The 19,307-nt window shown below is 48.2% G+C and overlaps 1 protein-coding gene and 1 long non-coding RNA gene across 7 annotated transcripts in view; one reads left to right on the forward strand and one right to left on the reverse strand.

Moving 5' to 3' along the window:
* Nucleotides 1-3,044: 3,044 nt before the first annotated feature.
* FAM168A (family with sequence similarity 168 member A) overlaps nt 3,045-19,307 on the reverse strand; it is a 198,735-nt gene continuing 182,472 nt past the window's right edge. For 4 of the 6 annotated variants that reach the window (XM_015115123.3, XM_028832839.2, XM_028832838.2 and 1 more), the window contains 4 exons: nt 13,700-13,842; nt 11,806-11,980; nt 9,829-9,959; nt 3,045-9,001 (listed from right to left, as the gene is read on the reverse strand). In XM_015115123.3, the coding sequence (XP_014970609.1) occupies nt 9,847-9,959; nt 11,806-11,980; nt 13,700-13,842 (431 nt within the window). In that variant the 3' untranslated portion in view covers nt 3,045-9,001; nt 9,829-9,846. The remainder of the gene's footprint in view (nt 9,002-9,828; nt 9,960-11,805; nt 11,981-13,699; nt 13,843-19,307) is intronic. The other 2 variants (NM_001194786.3, XM_028832840.2) reach the window with 2 other exon arrangements.
* Nucleotides 9,649-12,993, forward strand: LOC144334367 (uncharacterized). Its single transcript, XR_013404119.1, has 2 exons — nt 9,649-9,785; nt 12,802-12,993. It is a non-coding gene; the product is annotated as an uncharacterized LOC144334367 (long non-coding RNA).

Consider the following 19,307-nt stretch of genomic DNA (forward strand, 5'->3'; position numbering starts at 1 on the left):
GGAGGGGGGAGACCAGGGCCAGGTGGGTTGAGGGAGACGGTTCCCTGCTGAAGCCTGGCACAGGCCATAGCTGGGTGGGGCCTCAGGTTCTGAGGAGAGACAATTTTCAGTTAATTTGAGGTTTTACTGGTGTTATGTTGTTTAAAGATGGAAGAGAGGGATATTTAAACTAACGGCCTCATGGAGAGGCTGAAGAACAAGAATGACTTTTTTTTTTTTTTTTTTTTTTGGAGACGGAGTCTCGCTCTGTCGCCCAGGCTGGAGTGCAGTGGCCGGATCTCAGCTCACTGCAAGCTCCGCCTCCCGGGTTTACGCCATTCTCCTGCCTCAGCCTCCCGAGTAGCTGGGACTACAGGCGCCCGCCACCTCTCCTGGCTAGTTTTTTGTATTTTTTAGTAGAGACGGGGGTTTCACCGTGTTAGCCAGGATGGTCTCGATCTCCTAACCTCATGATCCGCCTGTCTCGGCCTCCCAAAGTGCTGGGATTACAGGCTTGAGCCACCGCGCCCGGCCATGAATGACACTTGATGGAACCTGGGGAGGTGTGGAGAGGACCAGCCTGTGGGAGTCCCTGGTCTGCCTGCAGCTGGCACAGGGCAGCTATAGGGCGGCCATGCTGGGGCTGTGGGAGGCCTGGCTTCACGGAGGGCAGGGGCCTTTCTCCTAGGCAGAAACCAAGTTGGGGTCCTCCTCCTGCCCTGGGTAGACGTGCTTTGGGATTTGACCTCTCCTTGGGTACCTAGGGCACAGGTGTTTCTCTCGGGGGCTTCTCAGGTGGGCAGGAAGGGGAGGGACACCTCTGAAGATCCAGATGTTTCACTGGTACCAGAAGAGGGAAAGGAAACAGAGGGTGGACATCAGGAGGGATGTTCTGGAGCAGAAAAGGATGCCAAAGTGTAGGACAGGGTGTCCACTGTAGGGGACTAGCAGGCATCACCAGTGTACCCAAGGAAGTATTTCCTGCGGCTACCAGAGTGTGCTTGGAGTCCCTATTTGCCAGCTGTTCAGCTGCATCTCAGGGTCTGCCTTCTCCATCTTGGCTGGCCTTCGGCCTCCTTCCCCAGGGGAAGGCTGGGCTGTGGGGTCGAGATGCCCTCTCCGCAGCCTGCCCGTCTCGCCTGGGTAGAGGCACACACACACATGCAAGCCAGGGTGCACGGGGGCTGGGTGCAGGCTTCCAGGCCAGGGCTGAGCGCCCCCTCACAGTAAGCACTGTGCTCTCCTCCAGACCCCCGCCTCCAATTTTCTGCTTGATGAAAGGTATGGCCCTGGCCTATTTCTTCACCTGTCCCTTGGGGTATTGAGGCTAGCCTGCAAGAGTGGGATGAAGAGCTGAGGGCTCAAGTAGGAGTGTGTCTGATGTCCTTGGTCTTTAGGGCCCATACCCTTACCTGGAAGCGTTTCTGGCTTGCTCCATCTAAATCCCTGAAGCTTTGTCAGCTCTTGAGTTCAAGAGGCCCACGCAGAGGTGGGAGCTGGAGGACAGGGTGGGGTTCTGGGCTGACCACTGAGGGGAAGAGTTCTGAGCTTGACCTCTGTGCTCCACCCCTCTTCCCTATGGGCCAGAATGGTAGGAGCTGGGACCCAAGTCTCCACCTCCCCTCCTGGCCCTCAGCTCCTCCACTGTGACCTGGAGCTGAGCCTCTGGGAGAAAATCCCTTCCTGCACCGGATAAACTTGACTATGGTGACTCAGCCCCAACAATGCCTGTGGCCAGAGGTGCCGCCTCGGACACTGGGTGGGTTTCATATTGGATCAAGGACAGGAAGGGAGGCTGGGTGGAGGCACAGGGTGAGATTTGGTGAGAGGCATTAGAGAGTAAGGAGGTCTAAGTTTTCATTCCAGCTGCAGTGTGAGCCAAGCTACTTGGCCTCTTTTGGCCTGTTTCCTCTCCAGGTAAGGAGGCTGAGTTCTTGGAGATACAGCTATGAAGCATGAACTGTAGGCGCCCGGCCCTGGGAAGGAATGGACAGATAACCAGGAAGAGAAGCCTGTGCCTGGGCTAGGGCAGTGGCTTCACCCAGAGGGGAGATAAGAGATTCAGATGTTTAGGAGGCAAAACTGATAGCACTTGATGGGACTGCTTTGGATGAAGGCACCAGAGTCTCTCAGCTGTCCTTTTTCTGTAACCACAAACCACCAAGTCCCCCTTGGTTTCCCATCTGACAAATCCATCTTTTAAGAAAGCTCAGGGCGCTGGGTTCAGTGGCTCATACCTGTAATCCCAGGACTTTGGGAGGCTGAAGCAGGCAGATCGCTTGAGCCCAAGAGTTCAAGACTAGTTTAGGCAACATGGTGAAACCCCGCCTCCACACACACACACACAAAAATACAAAAATTAGCTGGGAGTGATGGTGGGCACCTGTAGTCCCTGCTACTCAGGAGGGTGAGGTGGGAGGATCACTTGAGCCCAGGAGGTGGAGGTTGCAGTGAGCCGAGATTGCGCCACTGCAGTCCAGCTGGGTGAGAGTGAGACTGTCTCAAAAACAACCACCACCACCAACTTGCGCCTTGCTTACTCTGAGATAGGCAGAACATGGGGCTTGGTGCGTGGGCTATGGAGTCAGACCAAATGCCAAATGTGAGTTCTAACTCTGCGCCTCACCAGCTCTGTACCCTCGGCCAAGGTACTTACCCTCCTCAGCTTCCCCATCTAAGATGGTGCTAACAACAGGGCTCACCTCATCTGTGCTGTGAGGACCGAACAACATGAGCAGCAGGCGCCAGCCACACACTAGGCACTCGATAGATGTCAGCTTCATTGAGCAGATGGCTCTATGGATTTCAACTCTGAATGGCCTCACTGTGCTCCCACATCACACACTTAGGGTAGGTGCTGAAGTTGTCCCTTATAGCTCCCCAGCAGCTGTGAGACCCTTAGGACAGACCCTTGTCAGATCAGCTGTGAGATGCACCACAGGTTTTTCTTGACTGCTGAGAACAAGTTTAGCATCAACTTGGGGAGAAGCCCAAGGGACTCACTGGCCCGGGACAGTCCTCTGTGCCTCCCTCCCCAAGAACCACTCAGTCTAGTCACCTAAGACTTTTTTTTTGGGAAACTTTTTTTTTTTTTTAATAGTTATTGAGTGTTCTACAGCTTACAGTAAATATCATAGTTACAAATTCTTGGCTTCAATCTTTCAGAGTGATCACTGTCTGATCTTCAAAACAAAACAAAAACCCAAAAGAATCCAAAACAACAAAACAAAACCAGATTTACACTTCATACACACAAGCGAGGCCATGGGGCTTTCCAATCTTTACACTCTGGACTGTGTTTTGAAAACACCTATAAATTCTTTGATCAAACTACTTGGAAGACACCGGTCAAAGGTTTATTATTATTATTATTGTTATTATTTTAAATGTTTTTATTTCTTTTTAAAATGTGAGTTCCAATAAAATTTAAAAATTAGATTCCAACCTGTAGATTAAAATGAATTAAAAAATACAAAATCATATACAACGCTGTCTTCACAGGGATGTTACATGCCATGAGAACAGGTTTCTCTGTCATGTGGTATGAAACAGGGAAGGAGATGCCTTGAAATCAGGATGGGGACAGGCCCTTGGGCCTTTCAAGATTATTACAGACAACTCCAGGTTGCCAGAGGCCTGGCCTTACCTCCCCCTGGGTAAGGAAGAGCTTGAGTCACGCCATAGATCCAGACTATCTGGCTGACCCCAGGAGGTGGTCTCTGGGACAGTCTCCCCTCTTTCCCTGACTCTTAGGCCTGAGGAGAAAGGCTGGGGCCTGGAGATGCTGGTCTTGCTGGGGTCAGGCCCAAAGTGGGTTTCACCCATTTGATTCCTGTGGGCTGGTACTTATCTGCAAAGCTGTTACATCTGTTCTCCTCAGGAAGGAAAATCCTCCCACTATCAGTGGCTGGAATGGGGTAGAGGACCTCACTACCACAGCAAGAATATCCAGGGACTATCCATGTGGCCACAGGGAAGAAAGTGCTGTCTTGTCCCTATCTAGCTTTGTGGCAGCCAGTCCCAATTCCTGTGTGCCTCGGTTGGCCTTTGGGTTGGACTTAACAGCATGCACCACAGCATATATCCACTGGAGAAACTGAGGGACCGGGACCCAAGTCTGGCTTAGGCAGGGCTGGCCATGGAATGTTGAAGCTGGCCTGCCAGGAATTTTGAAGGCTGGGCCCTGGAACCATAGAATGCCTAATTTCAGAAACAAGTTTTCTAGGAGAGGGGCAGATGGATAAGTAAAGAACAAACCCTGCAGCCCACCGGGCATGCCTGCCTGCGCTCAGAGGCTCTGGTGTGGAATCCCATCAGTTAGTGTGGTGTGTTTCTTCAGCTCTGCGGATGGGTCCACTGGCCCACTCTGCTACTGCCCCTCTCTGGATTCCCAAACTTGGCAAGCAGCAGAGGCTGCACAGCCAGTAGTGATGTGGGAGAATACAGGATAGAAAAGCAGACTTCCACGTATTTTCACTTAACTGCAATTGAGGAGGGATTCTGATACAGATGGTGATATAGAAGACAAAGTTCACTCTGGGCACAGAACAAAGCTGAGGAATTTGATATGGAAGCTTAGCCAGTGCCTCACTGGAATCCTGGATGAGTCCTATCTGTATGAGGAGCCAAAACTTGGTGACCAAGGGGCCTGTCCTTTTATACTTCATGTGATTCCTTTCTGAAGGCCATCAGAACAAAGTAAGCCCTCCAAAGAAGGACCCCCAGATCTCTGGGAACGGGGTACCTCAAATTTGGAACAATCTGGGTGGCCAGGGGTAAGGATGCTCAGAGTCTGGTTCTGGTCCTCACCCATGGGAAAAGCAAGCCCAGAGACTTCAGTCTGTATGCTTTTGGCCAAGGCTACACCAGATCCTCTTGAAGTACCAACTCACTGGATCTGGACAGTGGGCAGGCTCTCAGGGGATAGGAAGCCAGGTGTGCATGCTTACCAAGGACATGGGTCTCCCAGTAGAAAGATGCCTCGTGCTGTCCTTGAACATGTCTTCAGTCCTGGGCATTGTGACCCCAAAGTGTTTTGTCCAAGTGAGGCCTTTAGTTGCAAATTCTCATCCTCCTTGTGCTGCCAGCTAGATGTGCCTCTGGGTCCCTCCCCAGGGCTCATTACAGGTCCTGGCCCAAAGCAGTTCATAGAAATACGCTCAGCTCAGAGGACTGGGCTTCCCAACTCTCTATAAAGTACAGTGAGCCCCTCCCTTCATGCTTGCCAAGAGGCCCAGCAGGTGGCAGCAGAAAGAGCAGAGGATTTGAAGAATCACTTACAAGCTGTGTGACCTTTTAGCAAGTGTCAAGCCTCCTGAGCCTTAGGTTTTTTGCCTGTAAAATGGAGGACTTTCGCAACCAATGTCAAAGTACTTTGCATACCAAAAAAGCTCTGGACGGTGTGTATGTCCCTGCTAGATATTCAGGAAAGGGGATATACATTTTTAGAGTCATTGCCAGGTAAGAAAGAACAGCAACTCCTATCTCATGAGGAAGAAATTAAATATGCATTTTTTTCAAAACACGGCAAACCATTATGTTTCAGGCTTTCACTATTTGCAGGCAATCCAGCTCCCAGACTCAAACTTCCTCGGCCCCAGGCCAGTGAGGAGAGGGGGTCAGGTAGAAGAAGTAGAGGAATTCAAAAGGGTTGGCTGGTGACTGGAACCATCTGGACCCCGATCCTGGCCACGGGTGTTACACCTGGGGAGAGGCAGTGGCGTGAGGAGGAGGGAGGGGTTTGCATTCTGGGGCCAGTGCTGTGCTCATTGTCGGCGGCCACATCCCTTGTCCTCTCTTGCTTGCCTGCCTTCAATGAGAGGGCCCTTCCAGCTCTGACTTTTTATCTCGCTTGACCACCGCGCCGTCTAGAATCTTTGGAGGATACCTATGGTACTTCCCACTAGATCTCTGTGTCCTTACCAGTAACTGTGCCCTTCCTACCAGAGGCACATGACTGCCCCCGCTCTCCTGGGCTCAGTCCTTTTGCAGTGACTCCCCAAGCTTGGCCAGGCTTGTGGATCTCCATCATAGCAAGAGGCTGAGGCCGGCTGAACTGGGGCTCATACTGAAAAAGGGGTGCTGGACCTAGGCTCCTCCAGACCACAGCCTTTCAGTGCCCTATTTTCACCTTGGGGCCTCCCTTTGCTCTTGAATTACATAGTAGGGGCTAAGATAGGGCACAGAGCACAAATGCTTTAGTACGTGAGCCTGTGTGGGGATCAGATGGAGGGGAACGAGACAGCAGACAGCCTGGGATTCAAGTGGCTCTGTCACTTATTAGCAAGTCACTTGACTTTTCCAAGCCTTGATTTCCTTATGGATCAAATAGGAGAAATAACCTCTGTTTCATCGGGTTAAACCAGATAATTTATGTTCAACTGTTCTGTGAACTCTGAGGTCCAGCTGTTAGTTTTACTTACTGGTGTAGAAAGAACAAAAGTTACAAGGTCATTCCTAGGTCTCCTCTTCTTCCTTTCTCCTCTCTGTGGTTCCACCCCAGCCCACATGGAGGCAGCAGGGTTCTGGGAAGCCTGGCAGACCAGCATGCTGTTCACTGTGGGCCTGTTCCCTTCCATAACCTGTTTCCTCATTTGTCAATTGACTGTAATAACTGTGATCCCATCCCTCTCAGGGCGAGTACATGAAAGGCTGTGAAGTGCTTTGAACTCTGTGATGCACCTGACAAATCCAAAGGTTTCTATTATTATTATCATCATTATCATTATTATTATTTTGGCATTTTTCAAACACGTATGACATAATCCAGAACAACCTTTACCCACCTTTACAAAACCAAAGCGGGTGGGAGGAGGTATTTGCAAAAAGTGAATTAACACTGGAAAACTTTCTGTTGTTTTAAAGTGAAACCTCATCAGCACCCCGGAACAGACAATTTAGAAAAGCTGAATTTTTTCTTACTGGTCCTAAAGTTCCTTGGAAGCCCAGGAAGGTGGGCCCCCAAACTCCTGGCTCTAGACCAAGGATGCTGATGGGCTTTACCCTCCTGGGAATGGCTAGACAGCTTCTGAGCTCCTTCCAACCCAAGGGTTTCCTGATTTTTCCCTCCCTTGGGGAGACATGGGGGGTAGGGGTAAGGGTATGTCCAAGTTTGCGTGAATTTAAAATGAAAGCAGTTTTTTAAAGTCCCAAATGTTGTCAATGATCCCATTTTGTACAGTGAAATGTTCGTGCCCCACCCCCAGAGGAGCTGCTGGCCCAGCCAAGCGCTGGGTGCCAGAGGCTGCTCCTGGGCAATCCAGGCTCCTGGCTGAGACTAGCAGGGACCTCCTGGTCCCAGGGGTCCCTCTTCTCCCAGATGAGCCTGTCTCCTGGGCCTCATCCTTGTCCTCCTCTCCTGATGACTCCCACTCTCTTCCTCCTCTTCCTCTCCTCTCGGGATGAGGGGCTACTGTCCTAAAAGTATGGCCTCTCCTTTTCAGCCAGCCCACCTGCTCCTTCTCCTGGAGGTGGAGTCAGGTACAGGATGAAAGTTCCAGATGTCTTCACAGAATTTCCAAATGCTATTTCTTCATTTGCCATTTCTGTTCCTGCCATCTGCCCCCATGTAGCTTCTGCCCAGTCTTCAACCCCCGCCTTTGGAGTCCGTGGAGGAAAAGGGCAGAAACAGGAGCCCAGAGACCGTTCCAGACTCACCAGGTATGGGCGCTGCCGACTTAATTTTTACAAAACCAAGCCAATCTGTCCCTAGGTACATTTTTGTAGGCAAGGTGCCCACTAGGTAGGAAGGCTGCATTTAATGCTAATTTACTGTAAGGTCTAGGGCAGTCCTTTCCTCTTCTCTGGGCCTCAGTTTCCTCACCTGCCAAATAGGGGAATGGATGAGATGATTGCTAAGGTCCCTTCAGTTCCATGAGTCTATGAAATGTTTATTGCTATTGCTTTTCCTTCACTATCCTGACCTTCAGAACTGCCAGCACCCACCTGGAATATGGTTCCTTCACTTGGGCCATGAATGGCACAGGTAACCAAGAGCTTGGCCTGCCTGCAAGCTCTACAGTCAGACAGGTGAGTCCTGGCACTGGGAAGGGCAAAAGGAAAGGGAGAGAAATGCCCTAGGTTCCCACTCCAGTCAGGAGGAAGCTCCTCATCAGAGTGGGTCCATGACAGCTCAGAGGCTGAAGTCTGGATGACACAGGGCATCTGGCCTTCCAAGGCCTCGGGATGCCGGGATCCCACCACCCTGCAGCTGCTTGGCAGGTCTAAGGTCAAAATCACCTTTTGAGGAAGTGCCAGGTCAGTTAACATCACTGTGCAAATCAGAAGGTCCAGGGCCAGATGCTTTGACCAGAGACCTTTCAAACCAAAGCCATGAGGCAAACACTGCTCCCTTCTCCCCTCTCCCCTCTCCTTCCCCACAATGCCCTCCCTCCCCCCACCCTCCCCCAAATTCTAAAGACTTTTTTCCCCAGGTTCTTGGCCTGGGGTATTAAGCTGCTAATAACATTCCTACATACTCAGGTGGTTTTGTTCTTGGTCTGTTGCAATGGTTCTCAGGAGACATTTCATTTGTGTCCAGGACATGGGAATGTCCTGAACTAATCTTGCTTAAGAAAAACAACCAGAACACTCCCCTAGAGATGCAGCCTGCTCAACAGCTCTGAGTTCCTACCCTGGACCACATCTGTTTATGCTCTTCAAATGGAATCCAGCCTTCAGATGAACCATTGCAATAAACCCTACTCTCTGCTTGCCTCTAGACTGGGATCCCCAGGGACAGGACACTTAGGGAAGAGCAGAGAGGACATGGCCTGGTCAGGTAGGAGGAAGTGGGTAGAGCTGGAAGGGCAGCGGCTAAGAGGGGTACAGTCGGGGAGAGGCAGGAGATTAGAAAAAGCAGCTTTTACAAAAACCAAAAATAAAAATCAAAACCATTAAAGATGCATAAAGTGACCCTTGCACTTCCGTTGTCTCTTCTTGCAAATAGAGGTGGTGCTGCTAGGGAACTGCTCCAGCACCGGTGTAAGACTTGAGTAGTTGCATACAATGTGTGACTCCAGATCTGTGGAGGGAAAGGGGAAAGAAACAGTGTCAGTGATATTCCAGAGGCCCCAAACAGTGTCAGTGATATTCCAGGCTTCCTCAAGGAAACCTCTGGACCCCTTCCCCTCAACTTGGGAGCCCTCAATGGAGCCTCTGTGACTTCCTAGTGAAGCTGCCCGCTTCCTGCCTGTGGAAGCTGTTGTACTCTGGTGCCAAGAACCCTGGAGGAGATAGGGGAGGCCAGATGATGTGGTGGGCCAGAGGATTTCAAAGTGACATCCCTGGAGCACTATGGTTCACTGTCACTGCCTCAGGAGCTGCTGAGGGGACCAAGGAAGCCAGTGGCCTGGGTCAGCCCAAAGCCTCCAAACAGCTCCAATCAAAGCTCTAACATATGATCTAGGTAAGAGTTCATTTGAAGAATGGGGCCCAAAGTTAAAAGAAATCTGAAGACCATAAGGTAAATGGCACAGAATTCAGTACTAGAGAACTGAAGTTTAAGCCCTAGCTTAATTTTTACTGGCTAAGTGATACTGAACTACATATTTATCTGTAAAATGGAGCTAATGATCCTTATTTCAGAGCAACTATAAGGATTATGAGATAACATAAACAAAGGGATAGCTACTATTATTTCTGTTCTTATTTAGATTTCAACAAGCAGTCAACAGAAGTGATAGCTATTATTAAGAGTGATATTATGGACCTTGGAGCAGGAAAGCAACTGATAACTTGACAGCTGTTACCTGCCCCAGCTGACACCTGTGCGCCAGACCCAAACCAGGGACTTTGAGGCAGTTCCTGTATGTATCCCCCCCTCCCACTTCTCACCCTGGCCACACTCACTTGGATGGGCTGCAGGCTTTACCAGTGTGGGGGCACGTAGCTGTACGCAGGGGTTCCTTGGGCCCTATATGTTGGCATGGAGACAGGGTGTGCCCCAATCGCCGTGTGCTGGGGTGTAGTCAGCAGGGTACCTGAGCATCCAGAGAGAAAAGAGTAACCTGACGAGGCTGTACCAGACACAGGAACGAAGAGGATGAAGCTACAGTCTTTCACATGGCTGCTCCCTCTGCCCAAATCCCCCACATCTCCCTCACCTTCCTGATGAACTGCTGTCCGCCCTTCTCCACCTTGCCAGACTTCACCTCCTTAGGAGAATCTTTTCTGATGCTTGAGGACAGAATCAATCACTATTCTAAGTCCTCCTTTTCCCTTTTTCCTTGAGATGGAGTCTCGCTCTGTTGTCCAGGCTGGAGTGCAATGGTGCGATCCCAGCTCACTGCAGCCTCTGCCTCTTGAATTCAAGCGATTCTCCTGCCTTAGCCTCCTGAGCAGCTGGGATTACAGGTGCCCGTCACCACACCCAGCTAATTTTTTAATTTTTAGTAGAGATGGGGTTTCGCTATGTTAGCCAGGCTGGTCTCAAACTCCTGACCTCAAGTGATCCGCCCACCTCGGCCTCCCCAAAATGCTGGGATTATAGGTGTAAGCCACCATGCCCAGCCTTCCTTTTACTTTTCCTTGTATGCTTCTCTTACTGCACAATCATACTGAGTAGTAATTGTGATGTGTGTGGTTGTATTTCCCACACTAACCTAGGTGTTCCTTAAGGACAGTGTTCTGATCTGATCTATTGATATTGGGTTCCCAGGACCTGAACAAGGCTGACACTGAGTCAGTTTGCCAACAGTTTGCCAACTTGATCTGGGGAGTAAGAGGCCTTAACCATACCCTTACGTTAGGGGCAGAATAAAATCCAAATGCTCACTCTACCCCTTATACTTTCTTACCTCAGATGGTATCCTACCTGGTTCTTTAAAAGTTGGGTCTCTAGGCTAGGCATAATGGCTTATATCTGTTACTCCAGTACTTTGGGAGTCTGAGGTGGGTGGATCCCTTGAGCCCAAGAGTTCAAGACCAGCCTGTGCAACATGGTGAAACCCCGCCTCCACAAAAAAACACAAAAATTAGCCGGGTGTGGTGGTGCATGCCTGTGGTCCCAGCTACTTGGGAGGCTGAGGTGGGAAGATCACTTGAGCCCAAGCAGATCAAGACTGCAGTAGGCCAAGATCGTGCCACTGCACTCCAGCCTGGGTGACAAAGCAAGACCCTGTCTCCAAAAAAAAAAAAAAAAAAAGGGTCCTTGGGGACTTCTGCTTGTCTCATCCCTCATAATTATTATAATTATTGCACAGGTTCTTAAGCTCCTGCCTAATAAAGAGCATTGCCCCCTGTGTCCTCTTTTTTGGTGCCCCTGCTGTTATTGGAGTGCTAGCATCATCTCTCTCCCCTAAAGTACACTGACAACCTCCTTACTGAGCTACTTGCTTCCAAATCACCCCTTCTAATCCTGTCTCCACTCTGCAGCCAGAGAATGTTTAAACCTAACTGCATCCCTGCCCTGCTTGACCCCCTTTGTGCACAACAGAGGTACCACAAGGTGTTCAAGACTTTCCACCATCTTATCCTTGCCAGTGATCCAGCCACCTTCCAACTCCAAGCCCCTATTTCCTAAGGGCCATGGCTCCATTCCTCCATTCTGTGAACATGCCATATTCATGTTCCTTCTGCACCGCCCTTCCCTCTTTCACTTCTCTAGTTAGTCTGTGTTCACCCTTTAAGGCCTAGCTCAATATGCCCTTTTTGGTGAAATCTTCCTCATCCCCACAGACAGATTTAGAGGCTCCTTCCTCTGGGTTCCCAACCCCCTGGCGCAGGATCTCTTGTGCTACGCTGCAGTTGATTCTATGACTGTGTTCTCCGCTCCGTTTTGAGTTGATAGAGGAAAGGGATGGACACTGATGCAGAAGCTGCCCTCACCTGCTGACATTGCCATGGTGGTGCCTGCCACCATGCCCATGGCCACGCCGTTGGTCCTGGGGGCGGCAACAGGTGCCGGGTAGATAGCAGAGGGGATGCTGTTGGGCTGGACGACCGTGGTGTGGTGGATGACATGAGGCTGGGCAGCATACACCGGCTGTGTGTAGTAGGCTCCCTGGGGGAAAGAGGCTGAGGTCACACAGGCATTTGGAGAGGTAGGTGGGATATGGAGAGAGCAGCACTGGCTGAAGGACACAAGGTCCGGACCCCAGCTGGGGTTCTGCTTGTCTTACTTTGTGACTGTGGTCAGTGCAGTGCTGGGCTCAGCTTCTGGTCTGAAAAATAAGGCCCTAATTCTGTCCTGCCTTGCTCCTAAGGCTGCTCTGATGATCTAACGGGATAAGAGCTCTACCCCCTTAACCTTGGTTTTAGCATTTTAAAATGTTTTAACTTACTGCAATGAACTTTTATAAACTACCTAAAATTTAAAGTTAGGAATAACAGTCAATCAGTTACCAAGCATGTGAACAGCGTTGGTAAACTCCAGAACACATACACGGAAGGATAGTTAGTAGTAGTATCATACTGGTACAAGTGCACGTTGTAAAAAAAAGTACATGTTGAAAAAAAAAATGGCGGCCGGGCACGGTGGCTCATGTCTGTAATCCCAGTACTTTGGAGGCCAAGGCAGGCAGATCACTTGAGGTCAGGAGTTCGAGACCAGCCTGATCAGCACGGCGAAACCCCATCTCTACTAAAAATACAAAAAAATGAGCCAGGCATGGTGGCGCATGCCTGTGGTCCCAGCTACCTGGGAGGCTGAGGCAGGAGAATGGCTTGAACCCGGGAGGCGGAAGCTGCAGTGAGCTGAGATCACACCACTGCACTCCAGCCTGGGTAACAGAGCAAGACTCCATCTCAAAAAAAAAAAAAAAAAAAAAAGGCATACATGGATAGCATTTCCCAGGATGTCTCTTATTAGCTATTTCCCTTTAGGTAAAAAGGCAAGGATGAAGACAGTGGTCCGAGGTGACTCCCAATGCCTGAATCACATGGCTGCTTCCTGCTACCACAATCCACTGGCCCACTGACTTCCAGCGGAAGTAAACAGGAGCCCCTGATATCATCTTAATTCAGAAATCTTCAAATGTTTCTATTAAATGAGATAAATTGATCTCAAGCCTCTTATTTTTTTAAGTTTTGTCTTCTACTCTAAAATATAGCTGTTTTTTAAACTAAAAAAGTATTCTCCTTACCACTTATACTTCCTATAGAGTTGTCACTCCAGAAGAATGTGTCATGGGTGTGCCAGAGCCCCATATGGTCCCCTGTCTCATACCAATCCTGAAATGCATACATCCTCTAGCTGAAGGAGCCCAGAAAGGCCCATCAGGCACAGAAAGAGAGAGTAACTTGCCTAAGGTCACAGAGCTCTGGTGGCAGAGCCTGTGTACTTTCATCCTCCCCACTCAGCTCACAGACTGAGGAAGGGTAGGTGTGGGGGTTAGAGAGAAAAGACTAAGACATTGGGGTCTCATCTTGACCAACCAATAGCTCATGGTGTAACCCTGGACAAGTCATTCCCCTCTTTGGGTCTCAGTTTCCCCACTTGTTTAACAAAGGAGTTGAGCTAGAAAATCTCTGAGGGCCTTTGTCCTCTGACATTCTGGGCTCTGTTAATCTAAATGACTTCATGCCTCACCCCTCTAGGGGCTGAGGTGGAGTGAGGGAGTAAGCAGACTGCAGGGATATCGCTTCCGTGATGCAACAAGGACAGCTAGCTGAGCCACTAAACATCCTCTCCTTCCCTCACTTCCTCACCCTACCCCACCACACTGCGCCCAGGCTGGAGGCTCCTCTACCTGCAGAAGAAGTGGCTTTGACGTGTACCTACCTGGGCATACAGATTCTGCTGGGGGTAGGCACTTCTGATTGGATACATGGCCGTCTGATAGGGGTTGGGTGATGGGGAGTAGGGGGGTGGAGCAGTATTACTCTGGGTCGGTGGGACCTTGTATGGTGTCCCCGCAGTATATCCTGTACCAAGGCAATAAGAGAGACTTCCAGTTAGTTGGCAGAAAAGCATTGCTAGAAGGCAGCAGGTCCCAGTCACAACTCCCCAGTCAAAGATGGGCTGAATCCAGGCAGGAAAGATAGATGAGAACAGAGAACAGGGCTCCACCCAGAAAGCCCTGGCCCCAGAGGCAGCTCCCTCAGTCCTGGTGCACAGGGCTGCATGGATGATTCTGGGCATCTTTTCTTTCTCTGGGTCTCAGGGCTCTCATCTATAAAATAAGAGGCTAGAATCAGATGGTCCCTTTTAGCTCTGACAGCCTGGGATTTGGAGCTGCCTTGTGAAACGGGCAGGTGCCCAGAGATGGAAGCCCTCAACTCACTTGCTCTTTATTGCTACTCTCTATCTACTTGCTTTTCTGTCTTCTCACACAGCATCCAGGGTATCCTTTTGCTACTGTTTCTCTCTTTTGCTCTATTTCTTTTTCTCCTTATCTCCTCTCTTCTTGGACTTCCCTCCATCATGTTCCCCTGCCTCCCCACCAAGTTTGAAGGTGAAAACCCCATACAAAACACCATTCGGAGACCCTCATCTTCTGGGATGCTGACCATACAAAACACCATTCAGAGACTGTCATCTTCTAGGATGCTGAAAAACTGCTCTGCAAAGTTGGCTTCTCCTTCTCCCCTGGGCTCTAGGGGAAGGCCACCTCTGCCTGAAAAGACCTGAAGTCAGGGATCGCAAAGATTCACATCAACCTGGAACGTGGGCCATGTCTGTCCCTCAGCAGGACGGACAAAAGCTGGGGCTAAGAATGGAACTGAGAAGTCAGGCCCCAAGAAGCTCACAATTGCCCAGGTAAATAAACTGTGCTGCCTTTGAATCCTCCGGAAAAGAGTGACAGACCCTTTGTTCACAGAAAAAAACTTGAAACATGAGTCCTCCGTCTCAAAAAATAAATAAAAATAAATAAAAAATAAAAAGAAACATGAGTCATTCAGGAACAAGACTGTCTTAGAATCACAAAATGGAATCATTCTATGGAACCCAAGTGATCGTCAAGTGACCCTAATCCTTGCATTTTACACAAGGGATCCTGGGCTCAGAAAAGGCAAGTGTTTTTAATAACTTCTCCTAAAAACTCTAAACTCTTCTAAGTTGAAGGGGCAGTGCCAGGGGACCCCAGCTTTGAAGCCCTGCTGGGGAGGTGCTGAGGTGACTTCTTTCCTGTGGTTCCATCTTGGGTAGGTCTAGCAGACCTCACTGAAGCTCTCTGGGCTTCAGCTCTTTCACCTATAAGATGCTCACCAAGGACCCTTTCAGCTCCGAGGTGCTGTTTCTATTATACAATAAGGGCTTGGGGCAGAGTGGAGGGAGTGCTTTATTGGAAGAGAAGATATCTAGTCTTCAGTCCTGGCTTTCTCCCTAATTTCTGGTGACAACTGTCAAGTCTTTGGGCCTTAGTTTCTTATTTTGTAAAATCAGGTGGCTAAGAATGAAGATTTCTTCCTAAACAAAAATTCCATGGTTCTAAAGATCCTGGGTCTCTTCTACCTTAACCCCAAGTAAAAGCAAACTACCACATGGTCACAAATCTCTCTCAGTCCACATCACACCTCTTTGGCTTGGCACCTCCCTGCCCCTGATGACCCAGGAGGATAGGAGAGCTGCTGCACAGCTGCCACAAAAGTCAGACTATTCCCTGGATTCATGACATTTATTTTTTCACCTGCAGATCCATAGTTTTTTTTCCCATAGTTTTGTGGTCAAATATGCTTGGGAAGTAAGTAGCAATGACGACAGAGTGGAAAGGACATATTAAAGAGAGGGAAGCATGTTAAAGAGAAGTAGAAACTAACTGGAAGTGGGACTATGAGCTGAGTGAGAAGTCTAGAGCAGATTCCTCAAAGTTGCTAGATTATGGAGCTAATCATGAAATGTGGTCATAGGAAGAGAAGCAGATTCTGTGAGGGAGACAGGGAGTCCAGCTTTGCAGATGTCTAGAAGGAACCATCTGATGTGTACGGAGACACAATTTACTTATCTATAAACAAAGGGGTTTATAGATAAACCAGAGATAGACATTTCCCAAATGCGGACAACAGACTATAGATTCCAAGGGATCTTAATAGTTGTTTTTGCCAAAGAAAAGGAAAGAAAAGAGTTCTGTAGTCCCATATGTTTGTGAAGTCACAATGTAAAACAGAGATTAAACAATTATGATTTTGTTTTTATTCCATGACCCTGAGAAGTTTTTAAAACAATAGGGTGGGCTGGATGTGATGGCTGTCACCTATAATCCCATCACTTCGGGAGGCCAAGGCGGGAGAAGCACTTGAGACCAGGAGTTCAACGCCAGCCTGGGTAACATAGACAGACTACACCTCTAAAAAAAAAAGAAAAAAACGTAGCCAGGCATGGTGGCTGGTGCAGTGCCCAGCTACTTGGGAGGCTGAGGCATGAGGATGGCTTGAGCCCAGGAGTCTAAGGCTGTTGTGAACCATGATCACACCACTGTACTTCAGCCTGGGTGACTGCAGGACCCTGTCTCTTAAAGAAGGTGGGGGGGTGAACTGTGAATCTCTAAGATGGGAATATGTACAAGACTGTGTTTTCCAAATTAATTTTACCACAGAATATTTTATTCATACTATAAACATTTACAACAATTAAATTTCAGCCATGTTTTTTGTAATTGAAGCTAGTTTTGGTAAACAAAGTTTTACTGTAACACACCCACATCCACTCATTTACATATTGACTAAGGCTACTTTCCTGCTACAATGGTAGTTACTGATAGAGAGCATATGGCCTTTGAAAAGCCTTTACAGGAATGTTTGCTGACCCCTGATTTAAAGGAATATATCAAGGTGTAGAGAATCCTAGCAGAGCTGAAAGCATCCATTTTCTATGCAGGAGAGTAGGACCCCCCTGAATCAGAAGACGCCTGTTTCTGAAAGCGCTGTAGCACAGAGCCGTGGTTATGAGCAGTCTGGAGACAGACTGACTGCCTGGGTCCAAACCCCCAGCTCTGCAACTTAATAGCTGTAGGATACATCAGTCTCCTTGTGTATGATATGGGAACAGTAATGGTACCTACTTCATAGGGTTCCTGTGATAAATGCATTAATTGTTAAGTAAAAAGCACTTAGAACAGTACCTGACATATTAGAAGCACTTTATAAAGATCAGTTATTATTATTTTCTTTCTCACTTTATAGAAAGACAGTAAGCTTCTGTCCTAAGGGTATGCAGGCAGAGCCTGGTCTGAGAGACTAAAGCTAAACTATGACTACTATGGTCTGTCCCAGCTTGAAACACAGACTCCAGGATTCTAAGATTCTAAAATGTTATGGCTTAAAATGCTATGATTTTATGATTCTTTAAAGTTAACAGGCCAACGATGCTGATGACTTTCCTTTATGCTCCTGGAGAATGTGCTCTGGAATTTTTCTCTTCCCTGGGGAAGCTGGATTACCCACTCTATGCCACAAGGACAGCCATATTACAAAGTGGTGAGACCATCCCTCTGAGGAAAATCAAAAAGCTCCAAGACACTGCAGCAGAATTTGGTTCCCACATCTAAGAATAACCTTGTCTGAGAATGTTTCCCTTTCTTTATGTTATGAAATGAGACACACACATACTCAGAATACAAATCAGTAGCCAAAACACCCTTGGCAGTCAAAGAGATGATGCTGCAGAAGGCCTTGCTTGTTTGTCCAGACAGTCTGAGATGGGAGAAGCAGAACTGCAGAGCTAGAAGACTCAGAGATCATTAAGACCAACGTAAACATTTCACAGGTGAGATAATGAGTAGTTGCTGAAAGAGAGAGCTGCTTGTGGGGATCTAAGACTCAGAGCTACTTCCTCTAACCACAGTGGTTCTCAAGGTTACTGTTTGTCAGGAGGATCTTCATGAGGCTGCAGAAACTGCTTGGGGGCCCTCATCCTAGGTTCTGTCAGTAAGTCTGGTCAATTCCTCTCTCAGGGAATATCCTCATTTGGATTACACAGTATCAGAGAACATTTCTAGTGCTGACATTCTAAGTCACTGAGTATTTCAGAAGACTTTCATGAGGAAATCATTGCAGAGGACTTTCCATAATTTACTGGTGGTCCTGTCAATACTGTTGAGGAACACTAAAAATTCCCCTGGAGCTCTAGCCTGAGCTTGGGTAACACAAAAATCAGGATTTATTACTTTGTGCATCTAAGTAAAAGAAGCTGTTGGGCTTGCTGCAAAAAAGGCTCACAGATTTTGCCCAAATGAACTTAGACTCAATTCACTCACTGGAGGCCTGGCTATCCTGAAAGGAATTCTAAGTCTAAAGGTCACAGAATTAAGACTTTGGAATGTTGTGCCTGAAGGACATTAGAGGTTTATATTCAACCTTCTCCCTTTCCGAGAAAGAATCTGGAGCCCAGAAGGACGGATTTTCCCCAAATTGTACAGCATATCAGTACAGAGCTGGGCCCAAAGTTCAGGGCTCACCATGCCCTAGGTAGAGCTTTTGCTGAGTTAAAGTCTCTGTAGTCCAATCTTGGGGATTTAATATACTGGCTTTTGTTGTCCCCATTTCACTAAAGGCAATATCATGAAAGAAAAAAGGAATTCAATCACTAGAAGTCCCAGCTCTGCCTTATAAAAGAGGCTTTGTTTATGATGTCCTATTCTTTCTCTTAGGTTCCTAACCATAATTTTAGAATCCATCAACTGGGATAATAAAAGAATATGCACATTAACAAGATAAAACCTTTTCAACCCTTTCTGCAATCCTTTCTTGCTGTCATAAATCTTTTTCAGTTGTAGAAACCCTACCACCTTCAAAGGCATTGATCCTCACATTACGGATGCCTTTTAGACTAATCGGTTTATTGATCATCAGATTTATATGTCTGGACAAAATAGAGTTCTATGTCTGAATCTTGCTTTGACCCCTAAGACTCCTTGTTGGTAGCCAAGTAAGACAGTGATGAATAAGTAGGAAACCTAATTACAAACAGGCTTGGCAAGTGTCAGTGAAATTGAACTGAATTTGTCAAAGTGCCCTGAATTTTCTGTGGTACTAGAAGCCACAAAATCTGAATGCTGGCAGGAATCTTTTTGAGTATGGGAGGGCCAGTCAACCCCAACTGCATTAAAAAATGGCACAGGTTTATACATTACGTGCTTAAAAGAGAGGTAAGACAGGCATGGTAGCTGGTGGGCAGACAGCTTGAGCCCAGGAGTTCGAGACCAGCCTAGGCAATGTGGCAAAACCCCATCTCTACAAGAAATTAAAAAATTAGCTGGGCATGGTGTTGCATGCCTGTGGTCCCAGCTACATGGGAGGTTGCGGTGGGAGGATTGCTTGAGCCTAGGAGCTTGAGACTGCAGTGTGACGTGATTGTGACACTGGACTCCAGCCTGAGTGACAGAGCAAGCCCTTGTCTCAAAAAAATGGTGGGGGTGGGTATATTTTGGTCTTTTTCAGGGACTGTGATA

The sequence above is a fragment of the Macaca mulatta genome, chromosome 14 (genome assembly GCF_049350105.2).
Source record: "Macaca mulatta isolate MMU2019108-1 chromosome 14, T2T-MMU8v2.0, whole genome shotgun sequence".
Lineage (NCBI taxonomy): Eukaryota > Metazoa > Chordata > Mammalia > Primates > Cercopithecidae > Macaca > Macaca mulatta.